The sequence below is a fragment of the Heterodontus francisci genome, chromosome 2 (genome assembly GCF_036365525.1).
Source record: "Heterodontus francisci isolate sHetFra1 chromosome 2, sHetFra1.hap1, whole genome shotgun sequence".
Classification (NCBI taxonomy): Eukaryota; Metazoa; Chordata; class Chondrichthyes; order Heterodontiformes; family Heterodontidae; genus Heterodontus; species Heterodontus francisci.
Window position 1 is genome coordinate 57,245,606 of NC_090372.1, and position 27,115 is coordinate 57,272,720.

At 42.1% G+C, this 27,115-nt stretch overlaps 1 protein-coding gene across 10 annotated transcripts in view; it reads right to left on the reverse strand.

Moving 5' to 3' along the window:
- Positions 1 to 27,115, reverse strand: part of LOC137384444 (nestin-like) — a 125,167-nt gene that overhangs the window by 74,006 nt on the left and 24,046 nt on the right. For all 10 annotated transcript variants that reach the window (XR_010977590.1, XR_010977591.1, XM_068058515.1 and 7 more), the window contains 5 exons: positions 25,859 to 26,313; positions 20,820 to 21,032; positions 18,958 to 19,179; positions 17,480 to 17,710; positions 8,167 to 8,460 (listed from right to left, as the gene is read on the reverse strand). Coding sequence is in view for 8 of the 10 variants with exons in the window: in XM_068058515.1 (XP_067914616.1) it covers positions 8,167 to 8,460; positions 17,480 to 17,710; positions 18,958 to 19,179; positions 20,820 to 21,032; positions 25,859 to 26,091 (1,193 nt within the window). In the remaining 2 variants the exon portion in view is untranslated. The remainder of the gene's footprint in view (positions 1 to 8,166; positions 8,461 to 17,479; positions 17,711 to 18,957; positions 19,180 to 20,819; positions 21,033 to 25,858; positions 26,314 to 27,115) is intronic.

Here is a 27,115-nt window from a genome sequence, read left to right on the forward strand (position 1 = left end):
TGATCAGACAAAGTCAACATGGTTTCACAGAAGGGAAATTGTGTCCCTGCCAGCCATCAAGCACCGATCCATTCTAATCCCATTTTCCAGCACTTGGCCCATAGGCTTGTATGCTATGGCATTTCAAGTGCTCATCTAAATACTTCTCAAATGTTGTGAGAGTTCCTGCCTCTACCACCCCTTCAGGCAGTGTGTTCCAGATTCCAAACACCCTCTGGGTGAAAACACTTTGCCTCAAATCCCCTCGAAACCTCCAGCCCCTTTCCTTAAATCTATGCCCCCTGGTTATTGACACATCTGCTAAGGGAAAAGGTTTCCTCCTATCAGAGAAGGGAATCTATGTGTGGAGCCAGAGGAAATGGGCGAGGTACGAAATGAGTACTTTGCATCAGTATTCACCAAGGAGAAGGACTTGGTGGATGATGAGCCTAGGGAAGGGAGTGTAGATAGTCTCAGTCATCTCATTATCAAAAAGGAGGAGGTGTTGGATGTCTTGCAAAGCATGAAGGTAGATAAGTCCCCAGGGCCTGATGGGATCTACCTCAGAATACTGAGGAAGGTAAGGGAAGAAATTGCTGGGGCCTTGACAGAAATCTTTGCATCCTCATTGGCTACAGGTGAGGTCCCAGAGGACTGGAGAATAGCCAATGTTGTTCCTTTGTTTAAGAAAGGTAGCAAGGATAATCCAGGAAATTATAGGCCAGTGAGCCTTACGTCAGTGGTAGGGAAATTATTAGAGAGGATTCTTCGGGACAGGATTTACTCCCATTTGGAAACAAATGGACTTATTAGCGAGAGGCAGCATGGTTTTATGAAGGGGAGGTCGTGTCTCACTAATTTGATCGGGTTTTTTGAGGAAGTGACGAAGATGATTGATGAAGGAAGGGCAGTGGATGTTATCTATATGGACTTCAGTAAAGCCTTTGACAAGGTCCCTCATGGCAGACTGCTACAAAAGGTGAAGTCACATGGGATCAGAGGTGAGCTGGCAAGATGGATACAGAACTGGCTCGGTCATAGAAGAGAGGGTAGCAGTGGAAGGGTGCTTTTCTGAATGGAGGGATGTGACTAGTGGTGTTCCGCAGGGATCAGTGCTGGGACCTTTACTCTTTGTAGTATATATAAATGATTTGGAGGAAAATGTAGCTGGTCTGATTAGTAAGTTTGCGGACGACACAAAGGTTGGTGGAGTTGCGGACAGTGATGAGGATTGTCAGAGGATACAGCAGGATATAGATCGGTTGGAGACTTGGGCGGAGAAATGGCAGATGGAGTTTAATCCGGACAAATGTGAGGTAATGCATTTTGGAAGGTCTAATGCAGGTGGGAAGTATACAGTAAATGGCAGAACCCTTAGGAGTATTGACAGGCAGAGAGATCTGGGCGTACAGGTTCACAGGTCACTGAAAGTGGCAACACAGGTGGATAAGGCAGTCAAGAAGGCATACGGCATGCTTTCCTTCATCGGTCGGGGCACAGAGTATAAAAATTGGCAAGTCATGCTGCAGCTGTACAGAACTTTAGTTAGGCCACACTTAGAATATTGTGTGCAATTCTGGTCGCCACACTACCAGAAGGACGTGGAGGCTTTGGAGAGGGTACAGAAGAGGTTTACCAGGATGTCGCCTGGTCTGGAGGGCATTTGCTATGAGGAGAGGTTGGAAAAACTCAGATTGTTTTCACTGGAACGACGGAGGTGGAGGGGTGACATGATAGAGGTTCACAAAGTTATAAGCGGCATGGACAGAGTGGATAGTCAGAAGCTTTTTCCCAGGGTGGAAGAGTCAGTTACTAGGGGACATAGGTTTAAGATAAGAGGGGCAAAGTTTAGAGGGGATGTGCGAGGCAAGTTCTTCACACAGAGGGTGGCGAATGCCTGGAACTTGTTGCCGGGGGAGGTGGTAGAAGCAGGTACGATAGCGACGTTTAAGAGGCATCTTGACAAATACACGAATAGGATGGAAATAGAGGGATACGGTCCCCGGAAGTGCAGAAGGTTTTAGTTTCGGCAGGCATCAAGATCGGTGCAGCCTTGGAGGGTCGAATGGCCTGTTCCTGTGCTGTACTGTTCTTTGTTCTTTATCTACCCCCCTCATAATTTCGTTTATCTCAATCAGGTCCCCCTTCAGCCTTCTCTGCTCCAAGGAAAACAACCCTAGCCTATCCAGTCTCTCTTCATAGCTGAAATGCTCCAGCCCTGGCAACATCCTGGTGAATCTCCTCTGCACCCACTCCAGTGCAATCACATCCTTCTTATAGCGTGGTGACCAGAACTGTACACAGTACTCCAACTGTGGCCTAACTAGCGTTTTTTACAGCTCCATCATAACCTCCCTGCTCTTATATTCTATGCCTCAGCTAATAAGGGCAAATATCCCATATGCCTTCCTGACCACCTTATCTACCTGTGCTGCTGCCTTCAGTGATCGATGGACAAGTACACCAAGGTCCCTCTGGACCCACTGTACTTCCTAAGGTCCTACCATCCATTGTATATTTCCTTGCCTTGTTAGTCCTCTCAAAATGCATCACCTCATACTTCTCAGGATTTAATTCCATTTGCCACTGCTCTGCCCACCTTCCCAGCCCATCTATATCGTCCTGTAATCTAAGGCTTTCCTCCTCGCTATTTACGACACCGATTTTCATGTCATTTAGATTAGATTAGAGATACAGCACTGAAACAGGCCCTTCGGCCCACCGAGTCTGTGCCGAACATCAACCACCCATTTGTACTAATCCTACACTAATCCCATATTCCTACCAAACATCCCCACCTGTCCCTATATTTCCCTACCACCTACCTATACTAGTGACAATTTATAATAGCCAATTTACCTATCAACCTGCAAGTCTTTTGGCTTGTGGGAGGAAACCGGAGCACCCGGAGAAAACCCACGCAGACACAGGGAGAACTTGCAAACTCCACACAGGCAGTACCCGGAATCGAACCCGGGTCCCTGGAGCTGTGAGGCTGCGGTGCTAACCACTGCGCCACTGTGCCGCCCTTAAGCCGTCATCTGCAAGCTTACTGATCATACCTCCTATATTCACGTCTAAATCATTAATGTACACTACAAACAGCAAGGGTCCCAGCACCAATCCCTGTGGTACACCACTGGTCACAGGCTTCCAATCACAAACACAACCCCTGACCATCACCCTCTGCCGCCTGCCACTAAGCCAATTTTGGATCCAATGTGCCAAATTGCCCTGGACCCCACGGGCTCTCCCATGCGGGTCCTTATCAAAAGCCCTACTGAAGTGCACGTAGAATATATAAACTGTTTTACCCTCATCTCGTCACCTCCTCAAAAAATTCAATCAAGTTTGTTGGACATGATCTTCCCAACAAAGCCATGCTGACCATCTATAAGGCACAAGCCAAAAAAAGTGTGATGGAATACTCCACACTTTCCTGGACGAGTGCAGCTCCAGCAACATCAAGAAGCTTGACAACATCCAGAACAAAGCAGCTTGATTGGCATCCCATCCACCACCTTAACATTCACTCCTTCCGCCACCAGTGCACTGTGATAGCAGTCTGTACTATCTATAAGATGCACTGCAGCAAATTGCAAAGGCTCCTTCAAAACCCGTGACCTCTATCACCTAAAAGAATGAGGGCAGCAGGCACATGGGAACACAAATACCTGCAAGTTCCCCTCCAAGTCACACAGCAGCCTAACTTGGAACTAGATAGTCATTCCATCACTGCTGCTGGACCAAAATCCTGAAATTCTCTCCCTAACAGCACTGAAAAGGCTGATTATTACCTTCTCAATGGCAATTAGGGATGGGCAATTAATGCTAGCCTCACAAGCAACACAAACATCCCATGAATGAATAAAGAAAAGGTTGAAAGTCTTTGGGAGAACAATTGGTTTAATCCTTCATCTAGCTAGACAGCTTAAAGCTTTATCGGACACTGCTCTCCAATGCAAAGCTGCTCACGATTCAATGATCATCCAGAATGCAAAGATAACCCATCTTCTTTTCTCTACTACAAGCAGTCTTCTTAAACCACCCTCCCCTCCAACAGTAATCACGAGGAACTCATGGACGTTTTTGTCACAAAGATCAAGGCCATCCGTTCAGCTGACTTTGCCGCTTCCCTCCCTTCCCCTAGTCCAGTGGTTTTCAAACTTTTTTATTTGAAGGACCCCTTTTCAAATGGTTTAGTAATCACAGACCCCCTATCTAAATTTTAATACTTATATAATACTCATAATAGGAAAGTGCTGCATGTATGCAATAATGCTTTTAAGAAAAGAGATAATTACTTAGAGTAGCAATTTGAGGACAATTGAGGATGTAGACAGTGATGAGACAGACCAGACAAACCAGAGATAAAGGATAAATGTGACTCCACTAACATTATAGTGCATGCCAAATGAACTGTTTTAGTGTGCTTAAAGATTGGCTATGTTTGCCATTAACAGACAATCAGTTCGGAAATCACATCCAACACAAACAGCTTTTGGTCAAATCAGTATCAACAGTAGTCACACTATATTTATGTGCTTAATAGGCTCAAAGCAGGTAACTATTTTAATTAAAAAAAAACTTTCCATAAACAGACAAGTTTCCTTCCCTCCAATTCTATTACAGAGTACTCAATTCACTTGAATGTGACATTTTCTGGAATATTTTACAAACCTGTGCAAACCCAGCCTAATTCCTCAATTATTAACTATGCAAAGAATTCATATTTTTGCAACAAGGTGGAAGATTTAAGTAAAGTCCAACCGACAACATTTCCACAATTCTAAGAATCAAACCAACAGGAGATTAATATAAACAGAATATGCTGCAAATTCTCAGCAGGCCAGGCAGAATTATAATGGCATTTGCTAACTGCACGAGTAGATGTTGAATGCACCCGAGTATCACAGCAGTAGCTAGCTGGCTTCCCATCTCCCCTCCTGCCGAAAGCAAATGCGAGACTCCAACATTAACTAGCATTAATTTAGAAAAAGCAGGCAGCTTGCCTTTTTGTTGGTCCTTCTATTTCTCCCCCCTTATGTTTTGCTCTGTTAATCCCCTGCTAGAGTGATTATTTTACAGACCTCCTGGCTAAGCTCTACGGATACCAGTTTGAGAACCACTGCCCTCATCCTTTGGGACAAATTTCCCCAAATATTCCCCATTTCCCTAGCCCTAAACTCACATCTTTCTGTAAATTCCATCGCATTTCCTGCAATGCTCTCTCTGACTTTATCCATGAGACCCAACTCCTACTCCGTCAATCCAATTCCAATCAAATTGTTGACCACTCAAATTCCCTGGGCCCCCGTTAGCTGATGTTATTAATGGTTCCCTTCCTTCAGGTACTGACCCCCTCCCTTCAAATCTGCTGTCACCATTTCTCTCCTCAAAAAAACTACCCGTAACCCCTTTGTACCTGCAAACTACTATCCCATTTCCAACTTCCCTTTCTTCTCCAAAGTCAACTCATCTGCTGCTGAAACCCTCATCCATGCTTTTATTACCTCTAGACTTGACTATTTCAGCACATTCCTGACCGGTCTCCCATCTTTCACCCTACATATACTTGTGCTCACCCAAAACTCTGCCGCCCAAATCCTAACCCATTCCAAATCTCATTCATCCATCATTCCTGCATTTGCTGACCTTCACTGGCTCCCCATCTGAGAACACCCCAATTTTAAAATCCTCATCCTTGTTTTCAAATGCGTTCTTGGCCTCGCCCTCCTTATCTGTGTATCCACCTCCAACCTTACAAGCCTACGAGATCTCCGCATTCCTTCAATTCTGGTCTCCTGATTTTAATCGCTTGACCACTGACAGTCATGTTTTCAGCTGCCTTGGCCCTAACCTCTCCATCTCTCTACCTGTCTCTCCTCTTTTAATATACTCCGAGAAACCTACCTCTTTGATCATCTTTCCTGATTTCTCCTTCTATGACACAATGTCAAAAAAAATGCCAAAAATGTTTTTAATTGATAGCGTAATTGTTAAGCACCTTCGGATGTTTTACTACGTTAAATGCACTATCTAAATGTAAGTTGTTTGATCAAAAACAAGTTTTTCCAAACTGTTTATTCCAAAAACCATGGTAAAAGAAAAAAAAATTCCGTGGCTTTAAGCATATTTAAGATAACATTGAAATTATCAAAGATGCTGAAAAAAAATGTAAAGATGTACTACAAATTGGCACTTGAGATTTAATTTTTATTCCCTGCCTTTTGGCAACTTGGAGGTAAAAATTTGTCTTGGGGGAAGCACAAAAATGGGCAGCATCGGATTGGGCACCTGTTTACACAGCGCTTATTTCGACCCTTCATTTTCTTAACTGCAACTTTAACTTGTTTACAGATCAATAAAATGAAAGAAGTAACATAATGAATATCTAAATTCATGCACATTAGAGTTGGAAGGATAGGAAGTGCAAAAGAGACTCAACAAGTAATGCATCTATCAAACTGAACAACTAACTATACTTAGCAGCGCTTAGGAACTGAAATAGTCAACTGGCTGTTTTCTATTCAGTTCATAAAAGCTAGAGGTATGCTGTAAACAAAAGGGATGAAGATATCAAAAGTAGATGGGAAGAACAGCTTGAAGATAAACCACTGTCTCTGTTACAGATGAATCAGAATTAGGCTCAACCTTGTTCAAAGCTAAATTAATATAGTGAAACTTTTAAATTAGGGACATCTAAGGGACTTGTATCAGACATCCTTCCTTTGCAGGTGTCCAGATTTTCAAAGTGGTCATGTATTTATAATAAACCGGAAGAGCCAAATATTTCAGGATTGGCTGTATCTCCTGCAGTGTTCCTTCTTTTTAATCATTTTCACCTGGGATTGTGCCCAATTCCAGAGCCCTGCCAGCTGGATATAATGTCAGTTAATCTTCCTTGCTCATTTCCATCCCAGGATCCTTTCTCTTTGAGAGAGGGTTGTGCTGACCCTAGGACCTGCTACAATGGCAGACTGCATAGGAGAGCTGGCTCCTGTACAGCCAGAGTGCCAGACAGATCCTAGATGCCTCCCTCCAACTGCTACAGCTGCTTATATTTGAAGTGCTGGGGGATAGGTAAGGGGCTGTTAACAGCTCATCAGCACCTGGCGTACTGGTGGAGTAGATTTGCCAACTCTGGTTAGAGGCATTTGTGGAGGTTTGATCACATGATGTTCTGACCACATGACATCTGACCATGTGACATCAGATCACATGACCTCTACAAAATATTGTTGGATTTACCTTATAAAAGGTTGTGTCCCCTGTAGTTGAAAATATTTATTTGTGGTTTTGCATCAGCAGCTGTTGTGTGATAAGTTCCAAGAACCAGGTAGCCACCCGAGCAGATGAAGAGCGGAAACTGAGGGTAGGGAAAAGGGAAACTATTCTCTCCATATTTCTCTCCCCCCGCCCCCCCCCCCCACCCGAACCCCAGTCTCCATCTCTGTCCTCCAGCCCCTAATCTCCCTCTCCCCCAGTTCCCATTCCCCAATATTCCTCGACTGCAATCTCGAGACCCCGGTTTCAGGGCCACCCACCAACTCCCGATTCAACCCTCCCACCGCCCCAACTGGCAGTTCCTGGCTTTTGTCAAATGGAGATCTCTTTATGAGCATCCATAGCAGCAGAGAAACCCCTCTACCCTTGTTATACAGCAGTGCAATCCAATCCCACAAATAGAAGGGTTTCTCTGCCACCATGCATGCTGGATAATGATCTCCATTACACAAAAGCTGTTTATTTCACCCATGATGCCTCGCATTTTTAAACCGACTGCACTGAAGGCTGTCCATAGTTCGTAATTTGATTTCAAGGTGCAGTTTGTATCTATTACAATGAAAGTTATCTAGGATTGTCAGCAGGTTTTTGGGAGGTCTGTCTGTACAGTTTTCGCCACACTGTAGCAGCATACCTGTTGGCAGCCAAGATGGCAATATTCCAAAATGGGAATAAAGACACGTCACTAACCTAGATAAATGGATGCCTACTGCATAATGAATAGGAAATGTTACAAGTGAGCCCTAAGGTTAACTGCAAACCATGCAGAGTGAACACACAAGTCCAATTTTCAGAGCAACGGTTTGTCCCTCTCTCTTCTGGCTGCACAAATAGACCCATTGCAGTTTTTCAGATTTGTGTGCTGGTAAACAGAGTTCAACACCATATTTTGCAACATACCCATCAAAGCAGTCTTGATTGCAGTTCTTCAGATTTTCAGCAGTTTCTTCAGCAACACCTGCTTCACAAATGTTTTTTTCATTGTTGGAGAGGTTTTCTTTCAGTTCTGGTGATTCTGGTTGTTCAGACACCCATTCATTGACTTGCACACTTGTATGGATGGACTCTTCACTTGGTTGGCAATTCTCCATTTCTTCCATTCCACAATCAGATTGTTTATTTTGTATTTTTTTGGCACCCTCTTCATCCTCATGTAAGACCACCTCTGTCTGGCCATGCTCCCCTTCATGACCACTGTTAAAATAAAAGCCAATCAAGGATTAGTAGAACCTTTTGAAGAAAATGCAAACTAAGCGAATGACCATCTGGTTTGAAATTGTGACTCAGGCTTGGGCCTGACTACACTCACTACCTTAGTTGAACAGCAAGATGAGCATCATGCAATAAAGTATTTCTCAAAAAAAGCATGCAGACACTTCACCTCTACATAAAGACAATTTTTAAAAAAATTTAGCAGAGCATTTTCCTACTAAAGAGTGGCCATGTTCCATTGCCATAATGTTTCTTCTAAAGCAAAAAGCATCAGAGCCAGACCTAGCTAATTCTATTGCCAAGCAGCATAAATCTGCTGGGTAGCCAAAGGAAAAAGATGGGATAAAGGAAAAAATAAATCCATGGTATTAAGTCCTATTCAGCAGATTAAACATCAGGGGTTCAAGATGCTGTGGATAGTAATACAGGTGAATCAATTTCAAATGTTGCAACTATCAACAGCCTAGGGGTTACCATTAACCAGAAATTAACTGGAGCAGCCACATGAAAACTGCGGCTAGGAATTCTGCGGCGAGCAACTCACCTCCTGACTCCCCAATGCCTGCCACTATCTACAAGGCATAATTCAGGAGTGTGATGGAATATTCTCCACTTGCCTGGACAGGTGCAGCTCCAACAACACTCAAGAAGCTCAACACCATCCAGGATAAAAGCACCCCACTTGATTGGCGCCCCAGCATAGGATCATTGGAAATAGGAGCAGGAGTAGGCCATTCAGCCCATCGAGCCTGCTCCGCCATTCAAACAGATCATGGCTAATCAGCTACCTCTACTCCATTTTTCCCCAATATGCCCATATTCCTTGATGTCATTAGTATCCAGAAATCTATTGATTTCTGTCTTAAACATGCTCAATGATTGAGCTTCCACAGCCCTTTGGGGTAGAGAATTCCAAAGATTCACCAGCCTCTGAGTAAAGAAATTTCTCCTCATCTCAGTCTTAAATGGCCTGCCCGTTATTCTGAGACTGTGTCCCCTTGTTCTAGACTCACCATCCAGAGGAAACATCCTATCCCCATCTACCCTATCACGCCCTGTAAGAATTGTGTAAGTTTCACTGAGATCACCTCTCCTTCTAAATTCCAGAGAATAAAGGCCCAGTTTCTGCAATCCCTCCTCAAAAGACAATCCCGCCATCCCAGGGATTAATTTGGTGAACCTCTGTTGCAGTTCCTCTTTGGCAAGAATATCCTCTCTTAGGTAAGGAGACCAAAACTGAACACAATACTCCAGGTGTGGTCTCACCAAGGCTTTATACAATTGCAGCAAGACATCTTTACTCCTGTACTCAAATCCCCTAACAATGAAAGCCAACATATCATTTGCCTTCCTAATTGCTTGCTGCACCTGCATGCTAGCTTTTAGTGACTCATGAACAATGATACTCTCAATGATACCCAACCTCTCACCATTTAAGAAATACTCTGCCTTTCTGTTTTTTCTACCAAAGGTGAATCACTTCACACATTCACATTATATTCCATCTGCATTGTTCTTGCCCATTCATTTAGCCTGTCCAACTACCCTTGAAGCCTCCTTGGCATCCTCCTCACAACTTACATTCCCTCCTAGTTGTGTGTCATTAGCAAATTTGGAAATATTACATTTGGTCCCCATATCCAAATCATTTATACATATTGTGAACAGCTGTGGCCCAAGCACCGAACCTTGTGGTATCCCACTAGTAATAGCCTGCCAGCCTGAGAATGACCCATTTATTCCTATTCTCTGCTTTCTGGTCAATTCTCAATCCATTCTAATATATTACCCCCAATCCTATGTGCTCTAATTTTGTTTACTAATCTCCTGTGTGGGACCTTATCAAAAGCCTTCTGATTCCATGCTACAATTAACATCCTCAAAAAAACTCCAACAGGTTTGTCAAACATAATTTCCCTTTCACAAATCCATGTTGACTCTACCCAATCATATCATTATTTTCCAAGCGACTAGTTATCACATCCTTTATCATAGATTCTAACAAATGGGAAAAATGGGATTAATGTAGGGTTAGTATAAATGGGTGGTTGATGGTCGGCACAGACTTGGTGAGCAGAAGGGCCTGTTTCGGTGCTGTATGACTATCCCTACTACTGAAATCAAACTAACAGGTCTGCAGTTCTCTTGTTTTCTCTCTCGCTCCCTCCGTAAATAGTGGGGTTACACTTCTACTTTCCAGTCTGCAGGAACCCTTCCAGAACCTATAGAATTTTGAAAGATAACCGCCAATTCATCCAGTATTTCCATAGCTTCCTCCTTCAATACTTTGGGATGTAGCTCATCTGGTCCAGGGGTTTTATCAACTTTCAATCCAATTAATTGCGTACTACCTCTTTACTGTTACTAATTACTTTCATTTCCTCATTTTACAAGTCCCTTGGTTCCCTAGTATTTCTGGGAGATTTTCTGTGTCTTCCTCCGTGAAGACAGACACAAAGGAATAATTTAGTCTCTCTGTCATTTCCTCATTCTCCACCACAAACTCTCCTGTCTCCGCCTGCAATGGACCCACATTCGTCCTTGCTAATCGTTTTCACATACCTAAAAAAGCTTTTACAGTCCGCCTTTATGTTTCTAGCTAGCTTGCATTCTTTTTTTTTTAATTCATTCATGGAATGAGGGTATTGCTGGCCAGGCCAGCATTTACTGCCCATTCCAAATTGCCCTTGAAAAGGTGCTGGTGAGTTGCCTTCTTGAACCGCTGCAGTCCATGTGGGGTAGGTATACCCATTGTGCTGTTAGGAAGGGTGTTCCAGGATTTTGACCCAGCGACAATGAAGGAACGGCGATATAGTTCCAAGTCAGGATGGTGTGTGACTTGGAGGGAAACTTGCAGGTGGTGGTGTTCCCATGCATTTGCTGCCCTTGTCCTTCTAGTTGGTAGAGGTCGCGGGTTTGGAAGGTGCTGTTTAAGCATCCTTGGTGCATTGCTGCAGTGCACTTGTAGATGGTACACACTGCTGCCACTGTGCGTTGGTGGTGGAGGGAGTGAATGTTTGTGGATGAGGTGCCAATCAAGCGGGCTGCTTTGTCCAGGATGGTGTCAAGCTTCTTCAGTGTTGTTGGAGCTGCACCTATCCAGGCAAGTGGAGAGTATTCCATCACACTCCTGACTTGTGCCTTGTAGATGGTGGACAGGCTTTGGGGAGTTGAACAATTACTTTGCCTCAGTATTTACAGTTGAAAAGGAGGATAACTTGCCGGAAGTTATAGGGGATAGGGGACAGGGACTTCGTACAATTAACGTAAGTAAAACATCAGTAACAAGGAAATTAATGGAACTAAAAGAGTGAGAAATTCCCAGGACCTGACAGTTTCCATCCGAGGGTGTTAAAGGAAGTAGTACATTGTAGATGCCCTAACTATAGTCTTTCAGAGTTCCCTAGATTCAGGAGTGGTCCCTCTGGATTGGAAAGTTGCACGTCACTCCACTTTTTAAGAAGGGTGAAAGGGGTTCCAAGGAAATTACAGACCAGTTAGCCTGACATCTGTGGTGGGTAAGTTGCTGGAGTCTATAATCAAGGATAGGGTGACTGAACACCTAGAAAAATTTCAGTTAATCAGGGACAGCCAGCATGGATTCATGACGGGAAGGTCATGCCTGACAAATCTCATTGAATTTTTTTGAACAGGTGATTAAGGTAGTGGACAATGGATGTTATTTATATGGACTTCCAGAAGGCATTTGATAAAGTCCCACATAAGAGACTGTTAACTAAGGTAGAAGCCCATGGAGTTGAGGGCAAATTATTGACATGGTTAGGAAGTTGGTTCAGTGGTAGGCGACAGAGAGTGGGGATAATGGGCAAGTACTCCAATTGGCAGGATGTGACCAGTGATGTCCCACAGGGATCTGTGTTGGGGCCTCAGTTATTCACATTATTCATTAACGACTTGGATGATGGCATAGTAAGTCATATATCCAAATTTGCTGATGATACAAAGTTAGGCAGCATTGTAGACAGTCTAGATGATAGCATAAAATTGCAAATAGATATTGACAGACTAGGTGAGTGGGCAAAACTGTGGCAGATGGATTTCAATGCGGGCAAGTGTGAGATTATCCATTTTGGACCAAAAAAGGATAGAGCAGGGTATTTTCTAAATGGGAGGTTAAGTACAGTGGATGTCCAAAGAGACTTGGGGGTTCAGGTGCATAGATCTTCAAAATGCCACGAGCAAGTGCAGAAAATAATCAAAAAGGCTAATGGAATGCTAGACTTTATATCTAGAGGACTGGAGTATAAAGACACAGTGGTTATGCTGCAGTTGTACAAAACCCTGGTTAGACCCCACTTGGAGTACTGTGAGCAGTTCTGGGCACCACACCTTAGGAAGAATATACTAGCCTTGGAGGGAGTGCAACGTAGATTTACAAGAATGATACCTGGACTACAGGGGTTAAGTTACAAGGAGAGATTACACAAATTAGGCCTGTTTTCGCTAGAATTGAGAAGGTTAAGGGGTGATCTGATCAACGTCTTCAAGATATTAACAGGGAAAGACTGGCTAGATAAAGGTAAACTATTTCCACTGGCTGGAGATTCTAAAACTAGGGGGCATAGTGTAAAAATTAGGACCAGACCATTCAGGAGAGATGTTAGGAAGCACTTCTTCAAGCAAAGGGTGGTAGAGGTTTGGAACTCTCTCCCACAAACAGCAGTTGAAGCTAGAACAGTTGTTAATTTTAAATCTGAGATAGATAGATTTTTATTAAGCAAAGATATTAAGAGATATGGGCCAAAGGCAGGTATATGGAGATAGGCTGCGGATCAGCCATGATCTCATTGAATGGCGGGACAGGCTTGAGGGGCTGAATGGCTTACTCCTGTTCCTATCTTCCTATGAGTCAGGAGGTGAGCTACTCGCCTCATAATCTCTTTTCCCTTTATCAGTTTCTTTGTCCTCCTTTGTTGGACTCTAAATTGGAGGCAATCATTAGGCATACCACTTTTTCTGGCAACCTTATAAGTGATTTCCTTTGACCTCATGCAATCTTTAACTTCTTTGCTGGTCACTGCTGATTCACCTTTCCTGTTGTGTTTTTATGTCTTTTCGGAATGTATATTTGTTGTAAACCGTGTAATACTTCTTTAAATACTAACCATTGCCTGTCTACTGTCAAATCTTTTAATATATTTTCCAAATTCACCATCGCCAACTTGCCCCTCATACCTTCATAGTTTCCTTTGTTCAGATTGAAGACCTTAGTTTCAGAATGAACTATATCGCTTTCAAATTTAATGTAAAATTCTATCATATTGTGGTCACTATTTCCTAATGGCTCCTTTACAGTAAGGTTATTAATTAGCCCTTTCTCATTACACAATACTAAATCAAAAATAGCCCGATCCCTCGTTGCGCCTTCAACAGACTGCTCCAGAAACCCATCTCGGACACACTCCAGGAATTCTTCCTCTGCAGCATTACTGCTAATTAGGTTAAACCAATCTATACATAAATTGAAGTCGCTCATTATTACTGTATCGCCCATGCTACATGCATCTCTAATTTCCTGATTTATACCATGCCCAACATTAACACCATAGTTTGGTGGCCTATAAACAACTCCCACCAATGTTTGCTGCACCGTGCTGTTTCCCAGCTCATCCCAAACTGATTCTACATCTTGCTCCTTCAATCTAAGATCTTCTCTCACTAATGTACCAATCTCATCCCTTATTAACAGCGCTACCCCACCTCCTTTTCCGCTCCGCCTATCCCTCCTAAATGACGAATATCCCTGAACATTCCATCCACCACCACCTTCAACATTCACTCCCTTCACTACCAACGCACAGTGGAAGTAGTGTGTACCATCTACAAGATGCAATGCAGCAACACACCAAGGCTCCTTCAACAGTACCTTCCAAACCTGCGACCTCTACCACCTAGAAGGACAAGGGCAGCAACTGGGAACACCACCTAAAATTTCCCCTGCAAGCCACACACCATCTTGACTTGGAACTATATTGCCATTCCTTCACTGTCGCTGGGTCAAAATCCTGGAACTCACTTCCTTACAGCACTGTGGGTGTACCGACACACCAAGGACTGCAACAGTTCAAGAAGGCAGCTCACCACCACCTTCTCAAGGGCAATTAGGGATGGGAAATAAATGCTGGTTTGGCCAGCGACACCCACATCCCATGAACGAATAAAACAAAAATCTTGATTTTTGCTTCATATTCATACTTGTGCTGAACAGCCCCACAGGGTCAACTAGTCCAGAGACAGTCTGGTATCCATCACAATACCCATTTTCAAATCTCATTATCACACTTGCACTTGGTTATTGTCATTTCTTAATACAAAATTTCAACAAAATTACAACTGAACAGGTAGGGAACAGACAATCAAGTCTTCTTTGGCCTCCTTATCTCGAGAGACAATGGGTAAGCGCCTGGAGGTGGTCAGTGGTTTGTGGAGCAGCACCTGGAGTGGCTGTAAAGGCCAATTCTAGAGTGACAGGCTCTTCCACAGGTGCTGCAGAAAAATTTGTTTGTCGGGGCTGTTATAGTTGGCTCTCCCCTTGCGCTTTTGTCTTTTTTCCTGCCAACTGCTAAGTCTTTTCGACTCGCCACACTTTAGCCGCACCTTTATGGCTGCCCGCCAGCTCTGGCGAATGCTGGCAACTGACTCCCACGACTTGTGATCAATCTCACAGGACTTCATGTCGCGTTTGCAGACGTTTTTAAAGTGGAGACATGGACGGCCGGTGGGTCTGATACCAGTGGCGAGCTCGCTGTACAATGTGTCTTTGGGGATCCTGCCATCTTCCATGCAGCTCACATGGCCAGACAATCAAGTAGGAAGTAAAATTTCCACGTTTTACCAATAAAACTCAAACCTAAAATGATTAGCTATCAACAAAAGAAGCAGAAACCAAACCAGTGGAAAATCCTTTTGGTTGCCATCTTAATATTCTCTAAAAAGTTGAGTACCTACTCCTGAAAAAAATATGATAATCATAAATTACAAAATTTACAAGAAAAGGTACCTATACAATGTGATTACACAGTTTGGAATGTCTATTTCTATCACAGGCGTGTGCTATTGCCAAGTCTGATCATAGAACATAGAACATTACAGCGCAGTACAGGCCCTTCGGCCCTCGATGTTGCGCCGACCTGTGAAACCATCTGACCTACACTATTCCATTTTCATCCATATGTCTATCCAATGACCACTTAAATGCCCTTAAAGTTGGCGAGTCTACAACTGTTGCAGGCAGGGTGTTCCACGCCCCTACTACTCTCTGAGTAAAGAAACTACCTCTAACATCTGTCCTATATCTATCACCCCTCAACTTAAAGCTATGTCCCCTCATGTTTGCCATCACCATCCGAGGAAAAAGACTCTCACTATCCACCCTATCTAACCCTCTGATTATCTTATATGTCTCTATTAAGTCACCTCTCCTCCTCCTTCTCTCCAACGAAAACAACCTCAAGTCCCTCAGCCTTTCCTCGTAAGACCTTCCCTCCATACCAGGCAACATCCTAGTAAATCTCCTCTGCACCCTTTCCAAAGCTTCCACATCCTTCCTATAATGCGGTGACCAGAACTGCACGCAATACTCCAGGTGCGGCCGCACCAGAGTTTTGTACAGCTGCAGCATGACCTCGTGGCTCCGATCAATTGCTAATGTCTATTAGAATTAGGTCAGGAAACTCAAGCTTGCACACAACAGTTCCCAGTATATACAACAAAACTAGCAATTCGGAAGATGCCAATATTTTATAAGCCCTGCTCTCATTTCCAAGTGATGGATCTATGCCATTTACAAATGAAAGCAATTTTCTCATAGAAAAAGAAACAAAATTATTTTCAAAGCACCAAATATGAACGAAAGCATTTGCAAGACATACATAATTAAGTTAGTTGTGCATTTACACTCCTCCCAGTCACATTCAGGAATACCAATCTGGTTTGGTTTTCAGTCTCCTAATGCACAGGTCCATGTGGAGACATCTAGTGTCCCTTCTTACAAAGTCCGATTTGCTACAATACTCTCCACTGTACAAAAGTATTGTGTAGCCCTACTAAAGAAGGGGAAAACTCAGGTGTGATTAAGAACTCAGGCTGGCCAAGCTGCAAAAAGTCTTGATTCAGACTGCATCAGGGACTACCAGCTTGTTTGCCTACCAATTCATGCGTTCGTTCACCCAACCCAAGTGCTTCCTGACTGGCCTACTCAGAGGGTTCCCAGGTTACCTGCCTATCCAAAGTACTTGCTGGCCTTTATGCTCCCTCAGCCTGTCAAACTATTATAATTCCACTGAGTCGTCCAAGATCCTAGTGCTCTCAACAGCACCATCCCCATGAGGATACCCAAGACCAGCTTTCCCCTCCCCTTAGTCCCAGGCTGGATCACCTTCCCTCCTAAATATTGCTCCTGGTTACATCCATTTCCCCCCACCCCACCCCCCAACCACCAAATTTCCCTTCCTGTTGTTGCTCTTGCTAACAGTATCTCTCAGACAGCCTTTCTCACACCATCTCAGTATGTATGGCCTCCCAACTCATTACATACTCTTGGCAAAAAAATGTTAAATAGTAAATGTTAAATGTTAAGTAGAGGAAAATGAAAATTACAGAGACTTACTAAAGGAGAGACACAAAACAAATTGGAGTGGAAAAACAGAGAGTTGGGTCACAGGAGACCAATTATGCTGTTATGTTGAATAATGCTCTGGTTACAAAATAAGGCGTCCTCTCAATCATTGTAACCATCATCAAGTGAGCTTATAATATATGCAATGATGGAAGTATTATAACATTGGCCCTTTTTTAAATTCAATTCTGGGGTTTGAAAACACTTCAAGATTGCACAGCTGCTTTGTATATTTGCAGGAAAAATTAAAATCAGAACTACAATTCTTCAATCACCTCAGAAACCTTTCCTTGGAATGCATATTTATTTAGCGAGGAAAAAAGATCTACAAAAAAGGAAGTACTAAAAACAAAGAGCACTGACCTAAAGCTCCAGTCACTGCCTTGAGAAAGTCTTGCTCTTTTTGCAGTGTTCATAGAGTTTTCTATATCAGAAGAGTTCATTTCACCTCCAGATTCTGTTAATAAGTCACTCATACGTTCTTGCGACACAGCATCCACCACCTTGTTGCTTGCATCAGTTTGCACTGTTTTCTGCACATCCTCAATGTGAACACATTTCTCCTCTTGTTCAGGCTTTTCAGGAGTGTTGCAGCTAGGTTTTAGAAGGATTTAATGTATGTTGGATTTATTGATGGGACAGATAAAAGGCAGATAAATCAATTGCTATACTTATTAGAAAAAGAGGAGTCTGTGTCACAATCTAATAAATCAGTCAAAAAGTTCCTTTCATATTTTCACTTACTGCCCTTCTCTTTTTTTTAATATATACACACACTATATTTTATATAAAAATACAACCAAATCTCTTGAAATACTCACTATTTGTCAATTCACACTCTCCATACTGAAAGTTACAATGAATTTTAGTTACAGTTCTTGTTGCATTTAATTGTTTGGGTTGCTATGAGCAGTTTCTCTGCCTCCTTCCAAAATTTATGTGTAATCAAGAAATCAACATTACTCAATTTTATTACTTGGGCATTGCAGGTACCACAGTCATTTTTTTTTTTTTAAAAGGGCCAGCATTAATTCTTAGTTGGAAATAGATATGGCAACCCAGTTATGGATGCTCCATTTTGTGCTCAAAAGAAACTTTTGCAAAGTGAAATCGAAAGGCATCCTGTTTAAAAAAAAAACAAATAATCTCAAGCACGTCTTGGGAAGTTATTAAAACAGTTGACCAAGGCTAGTATGGCCTCACTATCGTGCCATCTTGTCCGAGAATTGGTATGCAGAACTCAATTCAATATTCTTCCAAGCTTCCAGTCTACTTCCACAAGACAGACCTATCAGCCAATTCACAATTAGTTTAATATTTTCTTGGAGCATTGAGCCTACAGTTTTTCCTAGTTATCAGTTTTTCCACAGGTGCCATTAAACTAAGGCTTTAGACTGCAAAACATAATCTGCATTTAAACAGGATTTGCCATTTTACAGCATTGAGCATTGCTATAAGCTAGCTTAAAAATGGGCCCTGGTGATTAACTTTGATAAAGGTACTTTTTTGACCTCACAAAGTAACCAATGAACAGAAGTTAGAATTAAATTATGATCAGTCTGCAGAGTGGCCACCAGCTGAAGGATAAGTTAAAATAATCTTGAAATTAGAGCAATTCTTTGGGCATACAACAAGATGAACAAAAAGCTTGCTTAAAATATATCCGATTACTATAGACAAACAAGGGTGTATAATTACTGTTCAAAGTGCCTGCAAGTTCGTTAATGCATAAAAACACCTGAGCGGCAATAATAACTCAATGCAGTTTATTGTGGTTTGGAAGAATTGCAGATTTGATGTTTACAACAAACTAGGCAACATCTACATAAAATTCACTTTACCTTAAACTTTCCCATGTATTAGAAACAACCCGTTGATCATCTACACTGGCAATTCCATTTATGTCAGGTGCTGGTCTGAGTTCCCTTGTGACATTACTTTCCTGGACTTTGCCAGTCAGTTTCTGAAGGTTACTTTCACTTTCTACCTGCTGCGCACTGGAGAGAGTGTGAAACTTTTCAGCCTTCGCAATTTCCAAATCAGATGAAGCCTTCAAGGAAAAACTTAAAACAAAAACAATTACAATGTAATCCTGAAGGGTCAGAATCAGTTATACAACAGATTTACTGAAATGTTGAGCACATTTATGATCAGCAACAATCTGTAACCCAGATCAGTATTTCAAACCACTCAGTAGGTTAAAAGGATTTAGTGCATTATCTCTGCTGTAGGATCTTACTCAGAGAAATTACAGGTGGACTTAGATGCTTAAAATATCAAAATCAATGTACTGTGAAGTGGGACCAGAAGGGCAACATTAGTAGAATTAGCATTAGAATGTATTAATAAGTTTAGAAGAATCACTGTAGTTGTGAGGGGCCCGTTGAATGATGGGATGCTTGTCCACAATGCTGGGATTGTACAACTCAATACCCAATTGCCTCCACATCTGTGTAAATATGCTGTCCTTGCTTCATTAATCAAAGAGGTAAGGGTGAGACTGGAGATGAGGCAGGATGCCATAAACTATGGGAGCTGGCAGCTTCGAGGTTTTGGAGGAGATGGCAAGAGAATGTTTGTGGGACAATACAATCTAAGTCATTGATCAAGCTGCAGACCTGGAATGTGTCGGGGTGGTGTGAACAATGAGTAATGGTTACTGTATTCTATAAATGTGTGCTATAGACTCTGTTTCACTGAGAAGCTCTTTGGGTGAAGCAGAGACTTCTCCCTTGTATATGCTTCAGAAAGAAAGTCCTTATTTGCTTTAATCCCCTAGACTCACGAGTGGTTATATTTTCTCCACAACTGTACAGACATGAGCACATCACACAAATGGGAGAAGAACTGTTGAACTATGTTTGATCCTTCATTCTCTGCAATTAAATTATTTAACTAAGATCTCAGGTCTATAATTCCAATGAGGGTTTCCATTCCTCCACCTAGAGCAGTCAAATAAATATATATGCATGCATGGAGTTTCCTCTTTCTTAAAAGGACACCTGCAATAGATACAATCCTCTACCCATTCTCTCACCTCCTCTCAGATTTCCAAAATAATAAAGGAGACACGAAACAAACCTTGGTGAGTATCCACGGCTGGGTAGAGCCTAGCCCAACTACTTAGTGAATTATAGCAGCTGAATATTGTAATAGGAAACAGATGTTTAACTAGAAACCAAAATCTTGATCAAAAAAGTGGCCAAAGAACAAACTTCCTTGTAGCACAACTTGGTCATACTTTCTGTTGTAAGCTACTGGACAAGGTACTTCTCAATAACATGGATATTCATCAGCCCAGTCTGGTGCATTAGTCCTGCTTGAAGGCAAGTGTGGGAGGTTACGTTCCACTCGGATGTCCATTTGTAAACAAGAGCTTCCATGAATTCAAATCTTCTCTTGAGCACAAATACAATGGACTGGATTTTGTGATCAGGAGCCAACTAATAGTTGTTCATAATGTTTTCACTTGTCCACAGACTTTCAATGGATTACTGAAAGGCTGCATTCTGGATTATCTGAATTAACACACTTGAAAGGTCATCTTCAGATTGTCCAAAACACCTCCCCTCTTATTCAGCAATATTTTTGTTCAGTATTTTCCTCTCTTTCCCCCCTCCCCACCACCCCCATCCTCCCATACAAGTAGTTTAGACATTCTTCTGGGCCTCAATATACAACTCTCAAAAAATGGACAACTTACTTTACACTTTCCCGTGTTACTGAATTGGAGTAGTAATCTTGTAAGTTTTCATTTCTTTCAAATCCAGATGGTGCTTTTAATTTTGAAGCCACATCAGTCTTCTGCACTGCACACACTTGTTCTTGATGATCACATTTTAACTGCTGTGTGCTGGTATCCAATTCTTTACTTTCAAAACCTGCTTCACTTGCAGTTGAAGACTGCGGGGGGAAACTTAAAAAAAAGTTACAGAGCTGTTAGCGCAGAACACTTTCCCTGAACATTTGAATATATATATTTGGATATGTGCTGATGAGCCATTAAGGATAATGCACTCATGAAGTAGAGGCAAAATGATATTCGCTTTAAAAAGTTACATCCACACTTCTTGCACACTTACGTTCAAAATAATTCAAAACTATCCACGTTCCACTGGTCATATTCTTGCATGACAACCCTGACCCCAATGAGTGGCGAGTTTAAATTGTCTTCTTCCCCTCTCAAAAATTTCACCCAAACATCAACTAATTGATTATAGATTTGACATTTCAGTGTCAAGAAATCTTGTTATGTTGCAATACCAACTATACCGAAACAAGTTTGAGTGATTGTAGATTGATATCTGAATGCATACTAGAAATTGGATGCAAACTAGATTTTGTAGGTTGCTGCAGCTTCATTCATGCCTTCATGACAAACAGCATGATATATAAAAAATGTTCACTTTGTAGTTCCTAAAGGATATCAGAATCCAATCAGGAAATTTTAAAAACTATATGCCTTTCAAGTGAGAAGCCTAATTTCCCATTCATTCTGAGAGCAAGCAAAAAAAAAGTGCTCCATATCTAAGTAACACTCCCAGCTTGTATGAAATATCTAGCAGGGCCAACTTTTAAAGCTACTTTTATGACAGGAGTGGCAGCTCTAGTTCTTTTGTCAATCACCTTAAATCTGTGTCCTCTCGTTACCAGCCCTTGTGCCAACAGAAACAGTTCCTCGTTTACTTTATCAACACCCTACATGATTTTGAACACACCCATCAGATCTCCCCTTCTTAACATTCTCTGCTCTAAGAAGAACAACAACCCTGGCTTCTCCAGTCTCTCCACATAACTAAATGCCCTGGTCACTGTAACTAATTTAGTAAATCTTTTCTGCATCCTTTCTAAGGCCTTGACATCATTCCCAAAGGCTGGTACTGAGAAATGAGCATAATACTCTAGCTGAAGCATAACCAGTATTTTACAATGGTTTAGCATAACTTCCTCATTATTGTACCCTATTAATTATGCCAAGGATCTCGTATGTTTTAACAGCCTTCTCAACTTGTCCTGCCAGTTTCAAAGATTTGTGTACAAACACCATCCTCCACCCCCACCAGTTCTCTCTGCTGCAGCACCCCCTTTAAAATTGGGCATTTAGTTTATATCGCCTCTCATCACCCTTCCTACCAAAATGTATCACTTCACACTTCGCTCCACATCATTTACTGCATTCTGAATTTCGTGTCATCTGCAAATGTTGAATTATATCCTGTATACCCAAGTACAGGTCATTAATATATATCAAAAAGAGCAGTGGTCCCAATCCCAACCCTTAGGGAACATCACTGTATACTTCCCCCACGTCTGAAAAACCATTCACCACTACTCTCCGCTTGCTGATTCTTGGCCAAATTTTGTATTCATGCTACCATTTAATCCCATGAGCTTTAATTTTGCTAACAAGTCTGTTCTCACTTTATCAAATCCCTTTTGAAAATCCATATAAACATCAACAGCAATACGCTCATCGACCCTCTCCATTTCATCAAATAACTTGATGAAGTTAGTCAAATACAATTTTCCTTTTACAAATTCATGCTGACTTTCATTTATTCGTCCAAACTTTCCCAAAGTGTCAAATATTTTTCCACCAGATTATTGTACTTTAAACTTTCCCCACCATTGGCATTTAACTGACCAGGCTGTAATTGCCAGTTCATTAGCGATAGTCAGCACGGTTTTGTGAAGGGTAGGTCGTGCCTCACAAACCTTATTGAGTTTTTTGAGAAGGTGACCAAACAGGTGGATGAGGGTAAAGCCGTGGATGTGGTGTATATGGATTTCAGTAAGGCGTTTGATAAGGTTCCCCACGGTAGGCTATTGCAGAAAATACGGAAGTATGGGATTGAAGGTGATTTACTGCTTTGGATCAGAAATTGGCTAGTTGAAAGAAGACAGAGGGTGGTTGGTGGTTGATGGCAAATGTTCATCCTGGAGTTTAGTTACTAGTGGTGTACCGCAAGGATCTGTTTTGGGGCCACTGCTGTTTGTCATTTTTATAAATGACCTGGAAGAGGGTGTAGAAGGGTGGGTTAGTAAATTTGCAGATGACACTAAGGTCGGTGGAGTTGTGGATAGTGCCGAAACATGTTGTAGGTTACAGAGGGACATAGATAGGCTGCAGAGCTGGGTTGAGAGATGGCAAATGGAGTTTAATGCGGAAAAGTGTGAGGTGATTCACTTTGGAAGGAGTAACAGGAATGCAGAGTACTGGACTAATGGGAAGATTCTTGGTAGTGTAGATGAGCAGAGAGATCTTGGTGTCCAGGTACATAAATCCCTGAAAGTTGCCACCCAGGTTAATAGGGCTCTTAAGAAGGCATATTGTGTGCTAGCTTTTATTAGTAGGGGGATCGCGTTTCGGAGCCACGAGGTCATGCTGCAGCTGTACAAAACTCTGGTGCGGCCGCACCTGGGGTATTGCGTGCAGTTCTGGTCACCGCATTATAGGAAGGATGTGGAAGCTTTGGAAAGGGTGCAGAGGAGATTTACTAGGATGTTGCCTGGTATGGAGGGAAGGTCTTACGAGGAAAGGCTGAGGGATGTGAGGTTGTTTTCGTTGGAGAGAAGGAGGAGGAGAGGTGACTTAATAGAGACATATAAGATAATCAAAGGGTTAGATAGGGTGGATAGTGAGAGTCTTTTTCCTCGGATGGTGATGGCAAACACGAGGGGACATAGCTTTAAGTTGAGGGGTGATAGATATAGGACAGATGTCAGAGGTAGTTTCTTTACTCAGAGAGTAGTAGGGGCGTGGAACGCCCTGCCTGCAACAGTAGTAGACTCGCCAACTTTAAGGGCATTTAAGTGGTCATTGGATAGACATATGGATGAAAATGGAATAGTGTAGGTCAGATGGTTTCACAGGTCGGCGCAACATCGAGGGCCGAAGGGCCTGTACTGCGCTGTAATGTTCTATGTTTACCCCTCTCCCCTTGTGAATAGGTATGCAGCATTCTCAATCCTCCAGTCCTCAGGCATTGCAACCCCACCCCACCTATCTGAGGAGTATTGAAAGACTGTGACCAAAGCGTCCACAATTTCCACTTCAGCAATTGAGGCTGCATTCCATCTTGATTGGGTGTTTTTTCTACTCAGAGGAGACATTTAAAGGTTGGTAGATTAGATTAGATTAGAGATACAGCACTGAAACAGGCCCTTCGGCCCACCGAGTCTGTGCCGAACATCAGCCACCCATTTATACTAATCCTACACTAATCCCATATTCCTACCAAACATCCCCACCTGTTCCTATCTGTGCCTACCACCTACCTATACTAGTGACAATTTATAATGGCCAATTTACCTATCAACCTGCAAGTCTTTTGGCTTGTGGGAGGAAACCGGAGCACCCGGAGAAAACCCACGCAGACACAGGGAGAACTTGCAAACTCCACACAGGCAGTACCAGGAATCGAACCCGGGTCCCTGGAGCTGTGAGGCTACGGTGCTAACCACTGCGCCTACTTGCTGCCTACTCTCCACTTTGACTTTTGCAAATAAAAATTAATACAGAGAAAATATTTGTGAACGAGTTACAGTTTGTAAAACCGTTGAAACACTTGAATTTAATTTTCAGAGTCACAATGTTTTTGGATGGGGAAATGTCACTCGAAGGGTGTGACAGCTGCAGGTCTGGGTTTGTTTAGCCTGATGCAGTGAAGCTTTTGTTACTCCGTTGAGTACTTTGTAGTTGAGTTTAATACTAACACTGCCCGGCCGTAGCCGTACCTACCCAAGACACCTGCTGAGATCTACAACCTAAATAGCATTAAAAAAAAAGTGGCAGGTAACCTGGAACTTGCTAAAGAATATTTCTTCACATCTAAATTTACTTACCCAACACCACCAGCTAATTACACCTGAACTCAACTCAAACACAAATGTCCAGTAATATCCCGAGTCCAATTAACCACTTGCAACAACTTCTGAAATTGTAACGTTCCTGTACATGTTTTAAACTGTAATTATTTCAAAAAGTCGACGTACGTCCCCCTAGATCAGGAAGCACCATGATTGTCACTTTCACGACCTACATCAATAGGCACTAAACTAGCTTAGAGAGCGCGTCATAAAAGCCCGCCCGATGACTGTCCATTAGTTGGAGCACATCCGGGTCGGGTCGGAAGCGATCGTACACACTGAGTTCCGTCTTCTCCAAAGTAAACAGTTGATGGAGGTTTTGCGTCTCTTTCCCCTCTGGCCGGTTAGCGGCTCCCCGTCATTTTGGGAAAGACTTAACCAACCTCTGAAATCGTGGGAGCAATTGCATTCACTGACTGGGATTAGTTGTGCTTAAAAAAAATGGAAATGTTGTAATTACAGTTGGGTCATGTCAACGTAGACTAATGACCATGAAACCCTCCCGAACACAAAAGAGGGGACCGCAAAATAATGGATGCAGATGCACCAGTAAAGCTTTGAGAGCAGTGCAAGCTGGCAATACCAAAGATGTGAGGCCTGAGTAGAATACCCCTGTAATCACATCCCAGATGCAGTTACACAGCGATGCAAGATGCACAGTTAACGATTCCTGCTAACATACCTAAAGTTGATTAAAGTTTGCAATTTAGAGGCATTGAAATAACTGCTTTAAAGATATCACTATTGTGGTTTATAATGGACAGCTATAACTGAGGTTATATAACGAATCTAAAATATAGACCAAATGCCATGAAATGGCTGTCAAGCTGATGGAAAAGTCAAATCAGTAGAACTGAAAAACACATCAATTACCTTTTCGTTGGAACAGCATCATTATTACAAACATCTGTATTGTCAGTATTGTTTTGTAGATCTGTCGAATCCTTGCTGAAATCAGACTTCCCAGGAGATGTTGGCTGCTTATCAACATATGTGTTGCATGGATTGGTATTTGCAGGATTTAATAAAGCTTCCCGTTCATTTTGTGGTTCAGGTTCCCGCTTACTACTGTGAAAAGGATCTCCACAACAAAAAATATTTCCCATTTTAATTTTTTTGTAGAACGCTAATCCATGTTAGGATCTCTGTACAATGTTGGATATAGCTGCCACAAAACCTTTATGGACATTTGGCAGTACTTCCAAATTTGTTATAATTCAACTTTAAAAGAAGGGCAAGTCATACAGGTGCTTGAAGTAGATGTTCACTCCTTGCTGTAAAGGTTGTAGGTATTCATTAATCTTATCAATGCATTTATTTCTGTAGACCTACAATAGAAAAGTATTAAGCTAATAAACCAGAATTGACATATTGCGTATTGACATACTCTTTTCCTATCTGAACAGGAATGATAAATTTATAACTTTTTCAGATTCTTGTGACATTCGAGGGTTAAGTTCTGCACATATATACTCAAAACATACACAAAGCACAGTTCACACCACTAATGCAAATTTTAACAATTTAAACACAAGTTTACTTTTTTGGTTGGGTTATGTACTGGTTGCTTTTATGCAACAGATGGTGCTCATGCTTTATGGTGACTTCAACATTGCACACTTGAACAGTTTATGCTATACTTTGGCATTGGGTCACAATTTAGCAGGAAGCCATACTGATCAATGAAGTGTAATTCAAAATCAGCTCATATGATGTAGTACAGGAACTGAGTTCAAGATGTTGGTTATTATGTTACACATGCACAAAATGAGGCTCAAGTGATTATTGTACAGGCAAAAACTAGTTTTATTTATGGATCATGTCTCCATTAGCTGGGAGCTTTAACAATAGGATAGGAAGGTGAGAGAGGCAGATAGTAATTTTTTAAGGAAAACTAGAAGGAGTAAATTGCTATTCAATTAGGATGACAGACTGCTGGAAAGGCATGATTGAGAGATAAGGATTGATTCTCCACAGGACTACAGAAACCAGCAAAACAGCAACACAGCAGGCACAATGCTTGATGGTTTTTAGAAGGGCCACTATCCCAAGATTAGTTATTAATATTTGTCCCACTTCATATTGATTGTGCTAGGAGATTTCAAAGTGTAGAGTGCAGAAGGAAAATTG